General features: G+C 42.1%; 1 protein-coding gene across 2 annotated transcripts; it reads right to left on the reverse strand.

Moving 5' to 3' along the window:
• Positions 1-1,070: 1,070 nt before the first annotated feature.
• arfgap2 (ADP-ribosylation factor GTPase activating protein 2) lies at positions 1,071-13,906 on the reverse strand. Of its 2 annotated transcripts, XM_064336280.1 has the most exons (17): positions 13,612-13,906; positions 11,950-12,068; positions 11,663-11,735; positions 10,738-10,869; positions 10,191-10,271; positions 9,217-9,325; positions 8,813-8,869; positions 8,226-8,270; positions 6,883-6,935; positions 6,355-6,491; positions 5,739-5,870; positions 5,279-5,413; positions 4,705-4,854; positions 4,115-4,241; positions 3,658-3,748; positions 3,169-3,290; positions 1,071-3,056 (listed from the first exon to the last, which is right to left on the reverse strand). In XM_064336280.1, exons 1-17 carry the CDS (start codon positions 13,681-13,683, stop codon positions 3,036-3,038), a joined length of 1,656 nt encoding a protein of 551 aa, XP_064192350.1. In that variant the 5' UTR covers positions 13,684-13,906; the 3' UTR covers positions 1,071-3,035. The 2 variants fall into 2 exon arrangements, with proteins under 2 accessions (XP_064192350.1, XP_064192351.1); XM_064336281.1 differs by lacking the exon at positions 8,226-8,270 and having other exon boundaries at positions 13,612-13,900.
• Between the last annotated feature and the right edge of the window lie 216 nt (positions 13,907-14,122).

The following is a 14,122-nucleotide window of genomic DNA, read 5'->3' on the forward strand; positions in this document are numbered from 1 at the left end:
AGCCCCCAATACAAATATGCTGAGCACTATTAGCAAAAGCTTTTATTTCTCAAATGGATTGTTCAAGACTATAAATAACCACTGAACCACTAACCACTTTTTGTGGAAAACTAATCGTAAGATTGTATATATATATTTCATATTTAGTTGCAGATATTGTATATTTATTCCATATTTAGTTGCAGATATTGATAGATATAGCAACTATTTTACAACATACAGTCTACTCCAGGAGTGTCCAATCTTTGTTTTAGCCCAGCACTAAGGCACCTGATTCTGTTTATCAAGGTCTTAATTGAAGACCACGCTTAGTTAGAGGAATCGAGTGCCTTAGTGCTAGGCTACACCCTTGGTCTGGAATGTAACAGGAGAGAGCGAGCACGGTTTCCCTTTCTAATGAAAACTGGTATCCCCGGGCACGTCATCGGTATGAGCTGACTGAGCAAGAATGAAGAAACCTGCCCCCCTCCCCCCCTCCTTTTCTGAGGAGAGTCCTGCTCATAGCCAGCTAATGACAGCTCAGGCTTATACCTGTGATTTACTGGCTGTAGGGCCCTGCCTGCGTCACGTCATTTTTGCTTAGTGAGCTACTTCGAAACACAAAGGTCAGGAGTTAAACCCAAGGGATTATCAGTTTTGAACAAGACGTGCAGACTGAAGTGGGCCAAACAACAAATCAGAAGTCAGCTTTGCCTTTTTTTTTTGTCCTTGTTTTTGAGAATCAATCTCAGCTGTGACAGCCAAAGTGCTCAACTCAAAAAAAAGGCTGTAACTCAAGTCAGTTTGTCCAAGACAATAATTTACAAACCTTTCTTCAAAGTACTTTAGTGATATTGGTAAATTGACCATGAATCAGTTATTTTATCAAATCACGATTTTTTTTTTTTTTTGCCAAGTAGTTATCGGGCATTCGTATTTAAATATTAAACCTAAGACACAATCCTATGATAAACACCTCTGGTTCTGCGGCATGATTCGGTTTTGAATATAGAGAACAATGCTGTTTAACAGTTCCATTATCCATCTCCCTAACATTCTGTTCATGTACAAAAACGAACAGCAAACCGAGCAACATTTTAAACCTTTATTGACACAAATTTAGTAGCATCTTTAGTTGCCTACAATAAATAATTGTATTTCAGGAGTCTTTTTTTCCTTTACATCACTGGGGCACAAATAGATAGACAGGCAGGACAAACAGTGGACAAACATGGATTGGCTAGAACACACAAACTTATATCCCTTAATGACAACCATTAGGTGACTATGTCACCAGTTCTAAAAACCCACGTTTGTCCTTGATGTTATATAACCTAATTGTATATATCTTTTTGGGGCATAAAATGTTACATTTGTGTTTGACCAAGATTTATCATTTTTCATGAGCATATACAGTATAAGGTAGACAATTAAATATACCCATCTATTATGTGCTTTGTGTGTGTTATTAAAACCAATGAATATCACACCTGATTGTGACTTACTTGTACAGTACTCACAGTGAAATCAGGCACAATGTCTGTCAAAGCCTTGATCTTGACCATAAATCTGCACTGTTGCAATTCTTCTCTAATTAAACTGAATGATTCCCTATGACAATACCTCATGCTTCAAACTGTATGGTGTGTGCATATACTGCGCTTAAAAGCTGGCGTTCAAGTACATACAAGAACTGCATCATCCATGATCAACAAAAGTGGTCAGTGTCAATGCAACAGCAAGTCATTCCTGAAGGGTTTTATTACTGTTGGTTTTTTTGCCTTAGTACTACTGTAGGCACAACGAGTGAACACATAGGTCCCTCCAGCTGACAGTCCCACCTTAAGGGCCTGCAATTCTGCTTGACTGGCTTTGGTTCCTGCCAATCAAGCAAATATAAGACGAACGTGCCGTGAGGATATCCTCACCTCAACACCACTCTGGTTTATGTTGAACCCCGAGGGCCAGTGAGAACTGTCATTTCAATCATTTAGCATTACCGCCAATATGGGGGACACGGTCTAGAAGCTTAATTTAAGAAATGAGAAAGAAATGTCTAGATTTCAGCTCCCCGAATAAGAAACTGCATGATTGAGGAATTTTAAAGTAGCAATTAGTTGTCAAAAGGCAAATGGTCCATTCACAAAATCCACTCTATTATTGAGTCGAACTGCATGGCTTTAAACGCCTATCCATAACCATCATTTCCAGTGAAAATCAACAGGAAGTCTCGTTGCAATTCTGGTTTTTGAAAAAAGGGAAAATCAAAAAGCCTGTGCAGAATATTTTATAACGCATGCCTGGGCAACAGGGACATTTTATGAAGCAACTATATGAAACGATTAGAAGGCATGGTTTTGAAAACAATTAAGTTGCGAGCTATGACCAAATGATATGGATTTGTACAGTAGCTTTCAACTATGAAATGTGATGGGCTGGGGTTATATAATTTCCTAGAAAATGATATGCAAATGAAAAATGAAGGAATAAAATTCAGGCAGTCGAGGAGTCCTTTTCCAGATGAGCTTAATGCTGAAGAGTATAAACCGGTTTGAACATACTACAATAAAAAAAAAATGTTCATGTATGTGTACAACTAACAATTAAGGTTTAGTTAAAGGTTTAGTTAAATATTTCTTAACACATTAAATCAGTAATTACTTTGTAAATACAGATCAAACTGTATAGAAAAACAAAACTTCAAAAGAACTGATGCACCCTGGCCTTGAACACACTGATACCTAAAGCTTTTTTTCCCCCTCCCATTGAACTTCACCTTGATTTCCTTAAAAGAAAGAACAATACTGTTTCAGTCACTCGAGTCTATAAAAGGCTGGGCTTTTGGGCATACGGAGAGGTTGAGGTCAAGGTCATCCAGATGAAGGTCATGCAAATCCTTCCCCCTCTCTATACCACAGCACCAGTGCCAACCCCCCTCCCCCCCTCAGTTTTCAAACCAATCCCCTGAAAGAGAAGAGCCTGTGGATGACGATGTGGGTTCTTGCCATTGTGATACTTTTTGGCTTGGAGTATTCCCTATTCTCAGTCCTCTGCATTTAGTATGATCCATAGCGATCCTGCACAGAGAAAGAAAACACTGCTAGGTTATCGGGTTACCGTTGCCGGGTCTAGTCGCGTACGACAGCAGACACACAATCGTAACAAAAAAAAGGACCCGAGCAGCAGTACCTGAATTGTGTTCATCACTCCATTAGCCAGCACGGCCATTTTCCCCGCCACGGTCTTCACCCCCTGCTTGAACTGAGCGATGTCCGGGCCTGACGGAAGCACGCTGTCGAAGCCGGAAGCCCCTGGAGAGGCGATCAAAAAAGCGTTAAAAAGGCACACTTAGCGCATAAGCTTGGCCACTATACTGGAAACACTGCAAGTGGCGAAAGTAACGGTCATACCACCAGACTCCAGTTTTAGCAGTTACATTTCAGTAGTTACATCCATGTGTAAACACAGTATTGCAAATTTAAATAACATACAGATAATACATAGCTGAGAAGTACGTACAACAAGTGGTTGACATAGACTAATTGTGCAGCCCAAATGCTATGCAATTCATTGTCTGCGCGTGTTCTTTTTGAATGTACGCATTGATACCTCTAGAGTAAAGCCACAGTAAAGGATAAGAGTACTGCCGGCACTTAACAAGCTCTCAGCTGCACTGACCTGCGGAGCGGTCGCTGCCATCGCCGAAGAGGTCAGCCGAGCTGATGGAGGTGCTGCCAGACATGCCCTCCAGGCGGGTCTTCGCTTCATACTAAAATCACACCTCAGAGTCACAACCTCCACTGGCAGATCCACGGTACTAAAATCATGCCTCTGTCACCACAACATTCACTTCTATGCAGGCTTTGCTTATATTTCTATGCCACACATAATACCCATTTTTCAGCAGAATTACAGGTTATACTTTCAGTACTGTGTGCAGTCATCACAGTGTTGATACTTTTTTACCATATTTGTCCCCTGCTGAATTCTTCTCCACACTACTTATGAGGTTTCAGCATCTAATACTTATAATAAATACTATTAACATATTATGAATAAGAATTAGGATTATCAAATTTTCGTATTTTGACTTTGTAAGTGCTGTCTTGAAATAGCAGCTGGTCATCTCGCATACCTCAGCGCTGCTCTCTCTCCCAAAGAACATGTCGGAAGAAATAGCTTTGGCGTTGGCAAACTTCTGCCGCGCCTCACTCGATTCTGCCACCGGTACTGAAGCTTCTGGCTTCCGTCGGCTCGGCAACCTGTGGGCAAGTGGAGATAGCCTCAGCTCAGATTCAAGCACATCTCCGCACAACTGAACACCACCAAACTCCAAATCTGAGCAGACCCACTATTACTCCTCCCTTCAATCACATGAATGTGGAGTTGGTTCTGAGAAAGTTACATATAGAATAAGACTACCATAGGCTCTTTGACACTACCTGTTTTGGCACACTAAACAGGGTCGTTTAATCACTAGTATGTACAATTATTTAATGGCAAGACTGGCCACCTATGAACCAGAGGCAAAGGCAAGGGTATACATGGTTATTATACCATAGAGTGCTGGATATAGCAGCCACTGTTAAAAAACTTGTCCTGAGAATTTATCATATCCATGGCTAGTTAACTTCTGATGAAGCACCAATCAGTGAACACATCAGTCTGCCTCAGCCCTATTTTAATAACTGTTCACAGAACCAGAAATTTAACATGGGGACCCACCGCTCTCCGATTGGCTGGATGCTGGAGATGGTGACCTCGCTCTCCTTGGGCTCCTCTTTCTCCAGGGCCCAGGAGGAGAAGGTGGAGCTGCTGTCAGAGTCCCACCGTGAGCCAAAGCCATCGCTGGATGTGAAGGGGTTGTCCTTGTACCTGTCAGAGAGGGAGAACGATCACTCACACTCACCAAGAAGACCAACCGAGGATTAAAGCCAACAACTGCCATTTTTAACCACTGTGACTTTAGCCTGAAAGCCTCTGTTTTAATCCAGCTCCAGGTCGAGACCAGTTAATAGGCAACTACACTGAAATAGGCGTATCTTCCATTGCACACCAAGTCCATTGCCCTTTGTAAAGAGCTTCCCCACACAAACTGCTGTATATAGAAAATCATCAACCAGTTTCTCAGCAGTGTTTATTGAGCCTTTGTGTACCCTGCATGCTAAGGTTACCATTGCTACAACAGACCTTTATAATTAACAATCCCACCACTAATAAGCAGGGACCTTGGGTCCAGGACTGGGCACTGTTTAGCTACCCTTTGTGCGGTTTGTGAACAAGCCAGAGGAGTGCTTACTTTGGAGGCCCGGATGTGAAGCCGGGTTCATCGAACATGTCCGGCTTGGAGCGGGAGGAGGAGGAGGACTTGGCTCCGGTGGGGGTCTCCTGCTCGATCACCTGCATCTCTGACATCACCGAGTGGGACACAGCACTGCAAAGGCACAGAGCTCTCAGATCCAGCACACTCAGCCGAAACTCTCAGCCAATGGGATTAGGGAAAATAATAGAAATTTGCCATGAAAATGAACGGGAATTTATGGAAATTTACAGGAATTCGTTTTTTCTGTCCGTTTCATTCTCTTTGCCATCAAGTCAAATAAATTGGACCTGGGTTTTCAGACCTTTATTTCACCCTGAATGGATACAGGGGGCTGCTGCAAAGCTACTGCTATGACTTGCCTCTGGATTCAAACACTGAGGTTAGACCGGACATCACGTTTCTATCAAGATGGCTTTTACCAAGGTTGCAGCCTCACCTCCTGTTTCCGAAGCCCATGCCCAGCCTCTCGGCTTGCTCCCTCTTTTTCCCCTCCAGGGTCTGCAGCTTCTTCTCCTCCATCTTCCTGTCTATCTCCAGCTCCTTGTAGGCCAGCCGCATGGATGCCACACTGCACATGTGCAGAGAAAGAGAGAGGAATGTTAATGACCAAATGAAAGGCAGCTTTCTTAGCTGCATTCTTCAGGTCGTTTAAAAAGAGAATAGGTATGAAGTGTCGAAAAGAGATTCAAAGACACTTCCATTATCAGTTTAAATTGAAATTTGTTGAAACTACACGTTTGTTGAATGTCAGCAAGATAGCTCCAGCAGTTACATTTCAATACCATTGGTTGCAGTCTGACAAGACATGTTAGTATGAAATAACTTACTGAACTTGCTTTAAAAAAAGACATTTTCCACACAATAACGTTACTATTCAGATTAGAATCTCGATTCAAAGCTGTCAAAAATGGCCCCAATGTGGACAATCATTCCAACAAACGACATCCAACTGTGAAACAATTAATGAAGAATCCTATGTATTAACCATGCATGTATTCTGATGCTAGATAGCTTTCAAAAGACCCTGCCCCTCGCTTCCCCGGCCCACTCACATGGACTCCTCGGCCTGCTTCTTGGCCTCGGCGGCGTGCTCCTCCCTCAGTTTCTCAGCCACCTGGGCCTGCTTCTCGATCTCTGTGAAACTCTTACTGCTCACCTTCTGAGCCCCCAGGCCCTTCTTGGCACCAAGCTGAGGAGAGAGACATATAAATACACCGAAAAAACAGGTTTTACTCGCTGTGCTTCCCACTGTAAACTATTCCAGTACATCACCAAAAAAAATAAAAATCAAAAAAACTTCACAAGTCCTAGTCTTCTCGTAACTGAGTGTACATTAACATTCCAGCATCTGCAAACCAGCAGGAAACAACAGGTGAATTTGTTCTTTATATTTAAGGTGGCACTGCTCACCAACAACGTGCAAATCAAAACAACCACCATTTAACTGTAACTGCTTTATGGCAGCCGATTCCCACTGCTTGTTTACAATCACTTATCCTGACACCTAGTGGAAACACTGCAAATGGCAGCACAACCTGCACACCGATTCCTACATGAAGAAAAGGGATCCAATAACATACCCCCTTCTTCGCTGTTGTGGGTTTTTTCTTCCCGATGATAGAGGGCTTCACATCTGCAACAAAAACAGTGCACATCAATCCCATAGCCCATTGCTGATAATGCCACAAAGACAAACTGTACTTTTATCCGTTTCACAACACACTCCGGGTTTGCACTTTGAACCCTTCCCCCTCCCCCTCCTTCCCAGCTCATACTGTAGCTCACAGGCTAGTCCCTGAGGTACTTTCACACCCTTTATAAAACGTACCGACAGACATAGCATTTCATGCAACAGCAAAGCAAGATGCCAGAGTGCATGGTGGGAGATACAAGCACTTGCACTGTAGGGGATGGCAAATTATTCAAATGCAGCCGTTCAATCTGGCTGGTCCACTAGGAAATTGCTTTTCGTATTTATTTCAACTATGTTAAATACCAGAATTAAATTTAGTAAGACCACAAAGTCATTATTTCATATTTATTTAGTGTTACTGCTGCAAGTTGCTCTGCGGCATTTAACTGCAACAGGTTCAGTACTAAAGAAACTTGATTGCTTAGCCCATTCTACAACTAAGATATACTGCATAATGACAAACGTACACAAGTAGATGGATAATGGGATGGATATTACATTATATTCACTTAGCAGATGCTCTGATATAGAGTTACGATGTTGTATTTGCATTCCGATTTATGAGCAGGAGTGCCCGACATGGCTAACATTTCCAAACCAGCAGGTGCATAATATGCAATATGACTGTACGATGCACCAGTGCAAAATAGCTATGCTAACCATGAACCAAAATACAGATCCTAAATACATACATATTTCACCCATAACAAGACGCAAGAATAAAACAGGATTTATATACGTTATAAATCCATTACATTACAATCACATTGCAGATTCTCTTACTCAGACCTATGTACAGTATGGCCAGTAAATCTAAGCTACATAAAGTTCAATGAGTGGCAGTAGATTATATCACTTCTCACATAAGAGAGAGAGAAGCGTTTGCTGTGGTTTAGTGCCAGCAGTTTAAAATGTGTTGAGCCCTAAAGGTCAGCTCCTTTAATGTGGCTTCTGAGGTAGTATTACCATAGAGTGCCCAAGCTCATACAAGCACTCAACTCTGGCCACTGTAACACATACTCTATGACTGGAATTACAACCCCTGAGTGATGCGGAGATAACGTGTTAGTTGAGCAGGTGAACCGGTGGAGTTACGGGAGGTATGTATTAGCATACGTGGTGGGAGGAGGGGTTAAGCCAGTACGCTAGCAGTGTCATGTCAACCAAGCAGAACCATGCCTGGGATCCAGCCCGCCGTTAGGCTATCAGCAGCATCACATTCTTAATCACCTTCAGAAGGCTGCGGTTCGCTGGACGACAAACGCATTGAATCTTCTACGTGACAAAATAAACAGCAGTTAGAGTGTACTTCACAGACCATGGACAAAGAAGTCTCAACTCACTGCAATCTTGACTGTCAACGGAAATATTCCTGGCTTGAAATTCATGCCGGGTCTTAACTATAGAATAAAATATTGATAACTAATGTCTTTCTTGTCGTAAGGTGGGAGAACTGCGTTATCAGGCCATTTTACGCAGTGCATATACAGCACTGTTCTGTATCATGTACAGAGGCCTACAGCGGCTAATGGGGTTGCAGTCCGAGCTGCTTCTCCCTGAAAGAGAAGTGCACGACCTCTCTGTCACGGATTCCAAGAAAAAGAAAAGTCAAACATCTGAACGAATTAGCAGTGGAATTCAGTAAATGGGCGATGAAGACAATGATTCACTTCCGGGTTTTAACCAAAAGAGGGTACAGACTCCACTCCACAAACCAGGACCATGATGGGGGGAACATGGACAGGTGAGGTGTGATGAGTTAATGTCCTGCTAGTTGCTACCTTCCATGCTTCACGTGCTCCACGACGGCGACTCACCCATAACAGCTTTGGGAGATGTGCTCAGACCTTCAATGCTCGGTCCTTCTTCCAGCTCTAGGAACAATTGTTTCAAAAAGACCATTAAAGTCAAAATGCTGGCTGAGATGGGAGCAGGAAAATTCAGTCAGTTCAATAGACCAAGGTTACATCCACAGGACAAATCATCATGTGAAGCATTTTCCACACTTGAAGTTCTAGGGTTATCAACTCAAAACAACAACATGTCAGACGATTGATTAGTCAGTGAATTCATCACAATAAAAGGCAACTACGATCAGTGCACCTGGAAATTCAGGAGCCCTTATGGCACATACTGAGATCCCACTTTTAATAGGCCCTACTTTAATAAGTCCCACTGTGCACCCTTTTCAAAGTTTGTGTGAATGAGGAGGAAGACTCACGGGCAGAGGTGCTCTCGCTCACTTTGGGCGTCTCCTCTACCGCAGGGGGGGTATCAGCACCGTTCTGCTCCAATAGGGTGGGGGCAGGCAAGTCCCAGCTGGTCGCAGCCTGCAGGGTACGGGGGGGGGGTGAGGATTAGCATCAATGCTCTAAAGCCACAAACACACCATGCACACTGGCTCTTACGGAACTACACTGACTGCCTTTCCATTCCGAAGGTTCAGCTTGTCTCTTTGGGAGTTCGATCTGGACAGGACCAGCTGACCACACTCCATTAAACAAAAGCAAATCAATGTTTCTGCCGGCAATCATGCTAAATGACCACAGGAGCCAACCCTGAAATTCTCCAAACAAAATGGCTTGTGATATTCGCAAGAAAGAATATCTATCTGATGATTCAAGCACAGCCCAAACCTAAAAGCTAGTATAGCAAAGGTCAGAAGCAAAGTATTTAACTTGGAATTTTCAGATGAGCTACTTTCAAAGAGAAATACCAACACTGAATAGCATAGTCGCGCATGAGAGTTCTATTCATAACTGGTAGTGCTGTAATGTGCAAGAAATTACTTGCTGATTGTACCTCTGAAGTGTCTTCAGCTTAATTCAATTCCATCACCTCTGCCAAACACATCGTAAATGCGCTACTGAATACCCACCAGAGCTTATGCAAACTGTTTATTAACCTTGAATATTCACTGTCCATCAATGTTAAACAAATTCCCCTTCATTATTTTAGTACAAGGCCAAATAGCACTCTCCTTTCAGTAGGTTAAATAGCATCCCTAATGTGATTCCTCAAAAGATTGCACTTCCTTGCAAAAACAAATTGGGCTAAATTCTTATTTTTTTTCTTTTTTTATTTTTAAACTTAAATGTGAACTGGTGAAAAAGCAGTCATCGTAAAATCAAGAGGAGCAATAGGGACTGTGTTCTCCCATTTAAGACAACGAGAGGGAACTTGAGGCATGATTACCTGAATGTGCTCTGCAAAGAAATCGTCTTCTTTCTTTTCATTAGCCACTGTGTGAGTGCTTCCAGGAGAATCAATCCACAGCTGAAACAGAATGTGCTTTCAGTACACTCAAGTTTGGTTTAAAAAGAAATGACTATAATGAGCACCGTGTATTACTTAGTGGGGACTGAAGGACTAATGAAGGGGGTCTATGCAACATGCAGCTATTCGTAACTGTCAAATGAACATACTATCTTTCCATGCTTCATTTACATAAAGCTAAGATAAGATAAAGTTGTCTAACAGCTTATGACTCAACAGGCCAATGTGTGCTTAGAGTTTGCAAATACAAACTTTCCTTCATGTCAAACACAGACCCTGTTTTTTTTTTTTTTAAACTGACAAATGTCTGGGTTTACACAGGATGCCAGAACTAGGGCTCCCCCAAGGAACTTAAAGTACGGATACACACAGGTGTAAAAAGCCATCAACCTAAAACTAACACACCGGCATGTGAAAGACCGACTCCAGCGCCTGTTGTTTACAGGACTTTGCGGCTGTGACTCACATCGGATCCATATTTGGACAGGGCTGCATTCGCTAACTGCCGGATCTTTTCGCGGTACATCTGTGCGGCTCGGCTGTTGTACTTGGCGTTGGTGTCGTTGGTGGTGCACCCATGCTGACGGAAAAAGGCAGCCTTCAAAGGGAAACACAAATGGTGGCTTCAGGACCGAGTGGCCTGCTTAGCATCAGCACAGTGCACCTGCTTTGCAAGCGGGCGCACCGAGGCAAATGCTCGTCAGGCCAAGAGACTGGCAAAGCTACTAATTCACAGGAAATTACATCAGGGCAAGAGACTGGCAAAGCCACTAAACAACAGGGTAGGGCCACTACTCCACAGGAAATTAACAGGACAGCAGAGTGCAGGCTACTAAAATGTTCCCCAAGAATGGGAGACTAAAGGCAGCATCTCCCATATGATTAAACAATATCAGGGCGCTTTCTGCTAAAAATGCATGTGACCCTCGGATAAAACTGTAGTTACGGAATATTCGTAACTTGAATACAACCATTAGCTTTGTTATCGCTTATGTTCTGTGAAGCACTTTGTTATGCACTCACAGTGCTATTCAAATGAAGTGAATACTTTAATTACTTAACACCAAAGATGTTATATTGGCTCATTTAGGGACATCACCAATCAATTCCCATCCTGGACGTCATGTCAGCTAGCTTAGCAACTAATATTTTCTAGCTAGCCAGGTAGGTATCTTAGCTTTTTAAATTTTAATTTATAATTTGACAGTGGTTGTATCTAGCACTGAATAACAATTATTAATTTCCAGACATCAGATTGATGGTTAACATTATTCCCAAATGAATTTAACAAAGTATCTTGACATTGATGCCATTCATTTTCCTAATTATCAGATGAGCATTCTAAATTGGAACTGTATCTGTGATATTTTAGAGTCAGTTCTCATACTAACCGCATTGGCGTTGCCTCCAACCTGCATACATCTCAGCTGAAACCAGTTCCAGTTAGAATCAAGTTCTGTGGATCTGGTGGGGGGAAAACAATGAGTGTATTACATAAAAGCCAGTCAATTATCAGACATCTCGAACACACAAATACAAATCAACCCAATGGATTTATAAATCCCTAAATTAACAATCAACTGTTCAATTTGTAATAAAATCTCTACATCTGGAGGCTCTTGAAAGTAACCATGGCATTCATGCACACTGGAGACACAGCAGAAGGGTCAGCAGGTACCTGATAAAGCTAAGGTGTACTCCTAGAGATCGGTGGATACCAGAGCAGTCGATACACAGGAACACTCCATACGGTATACTGGCCCAGCTTGGGTTCTTAGCAGCACAGTCAAAGCAGGCCTGAAACATGGACATTTCTATGTTTAAAATGAAAAACTTAACCTTTTACAAAGACAAAAGCTGAGTAGGTGACAAAGAATCAGCTTCAGATAAGTCCATGAGCTTTTCCAACAGAGCCAAGCACACCATTGGGGGAAGCCATCCCATTTCCTCCAGTTTACTTTGTCTATTATAAATACCTGGATATGATCATTATTAAAAATAATCCGTGTTCAAAGTAATAAACAAATAGTAAATGTAATATCCAATGAAGAATAACTATTCTGAAGGACAATTCCTATTTTCAAATGGCCATTCTGCAAAAACAGGAATTGGGCTTGTTGTCAGAAATGAAGTAGAGTAGAACCTCATTCTTAGAGGGAAGATTCAACACTAGATTTTTCTAAGCAGATTCCCTGTTAGATGACATAGAGGTATTGCAGCGGCAACAGTTGAATGTCATAAGCAAACTTCAAACTGCAAATAATATCTTGGTCACTGGTTAAACCTCATAAATAACCCAGGGCAACGGCACTAGGTAAACATGTATAGTTCTCGGTTAAGACTTAGGTATTTTACAGTGGGAACACATTCCAAGTCTGCAGGTAAAGACCATTTAAATAAACGTGGGCTCTCTTGTATCCAAATCAATCAAACCACCTCTATGGAATTTCAATATAGAAAACAATGTATTACATACAGCTAACTAATGCTGGCGAGGCCATTTGAAAATCTGAAAAAGGCCACTCGAATTCAAAAGAATTAAAGGTTAGTAGTGTTCAAGGAAGCCTGAGAAAGAAAACGACACCCACACAAATTACCCCAGTAAGGAACGCAAGGGTAATCGGGAGTCGTCTATAAGTCTGTAAAACCGAAACCAACTAAATTTAGCATGTGTAAGGAATGAACTCCGAAAAACCCTTGCATAATCTGTTCAACGTTCAATGCAAATGTATTCGAACAGAGTCGTTCCAACATACGCGTTTCGTTACGTGGAAGACTAATGTTTACGAAAAAGGGACCAAGTCAAAAATTATTACATAAGGAATGGTTGCTGCTAGCCAACTTGGAAACCATTTACATGTATTCCATTGAGTTATACAGTTAGCTTACCACGAGGTAATTAGCACAGTTAGTCTGTTTGTTCGGCAAGCGGTCGACGGCCTACCATAGCTAACGTTAGCTTTGCTGGCTACGGCCACAGACGCTTCCCTGTGTACGTTCCAACTAGATAGCATTATCCGGTTACAAATGATCGACATATAAATAGCGATAGTAATATTACTCACATATCAATAATGGTTACATGATATAACGCTTAACTGGCTTATTATGAATAATATAAACTGTCAACTTCCATTTCCTACCATCAGGCTATAAGCACGGCTAAGGCCAAAGCTACATAGAATGTTAGCTGTGCCAGCTAGTAAGCTCATTGGCTGGCTTAGTCTAACAGCCGGCTTACAAAATCTAAAAAGCCACAACAACATTGAATACTATAATATTTGATTTCAACACAACGACGAAGAGACTACAAATCACACATTTCCGTTACGATTGTTACCTTATTCGTTGGAATAGACCGTAGTCTTTTAAAAATGGTTAAAATTTCGGTCTTGTTCGGCTCCAACGCCATCTTGCCACCTTCGCATACGTGCAACTAAAACTACGGACAGCAGTATTGGTCAAACAGCACACCTGACGCACCTCCTCTTCCGCAAGAGCAAAGCCACGTAACTCAGGGGATTTCGTTGACTGGGAGTTTCCAAAAAATGTCAACGTCAGAAATAGTGTGCGTTCATTTTGATCCATTTGAATTGTATTAATACACCCACAAACTGAGATTAACTAGCTAATGAAGCTTTAATTGCGGTGCAGTGGCCCAAGGTAAAAGTTCAAATCGACTGACCTTACTGTTTCATAACAAGTAGTAAAGAAAGGCGTGCCAGGGATGTAACACGTGACGATGGACTGCATTTATACAGTGACTGGGTCCGAGCTGTTGATTCACGGCTGTAATAATCGAGAGTGCTTCACTGATTTCGGCAGCTGCAGGGACTGGATGTTACATGTAT

This window comes from Anguilla rostrata, chromosome 5, assembly GCF_018555375.3.
Source record: "Anguilla rostrata isolate EN2019 chromosome 5, ASM1855537v3, whole genome shotgun sequence".
NCBI classification, from domain to species: Eukaryota; Metazoa; Chordata; class Actinopteri; order Anguilliformes; family Anguillidae; genus Anguilla; species Anguilla rostrata.

Excerpts from the sequence above, each read along its gene's own strand:
- arfgap2 (XM_064336280.1), bottom strand. The coding sequence starts at position 13,683 with ATGGCGTTGGAGCCGAACAAGACCGAAATTTTAACCATTTTTAAAAGA. Across the intron at positions 10,870-11,662 it reads TTGGAGGCAACGCCAATGCG|GCTGCCTTTTTCCGTCAGCA; the intron begins GTTAGTATGAGA and ends TTCCCTTTGAAG. Across the intron at positions 6,936-8,225 it reads CGAACCGCAGCCTTCTGAAG|ATGTGAAGCCCTCTATCATC; the intron begins GTGATTAAGAAT and ends TTTTTGTTGCAG.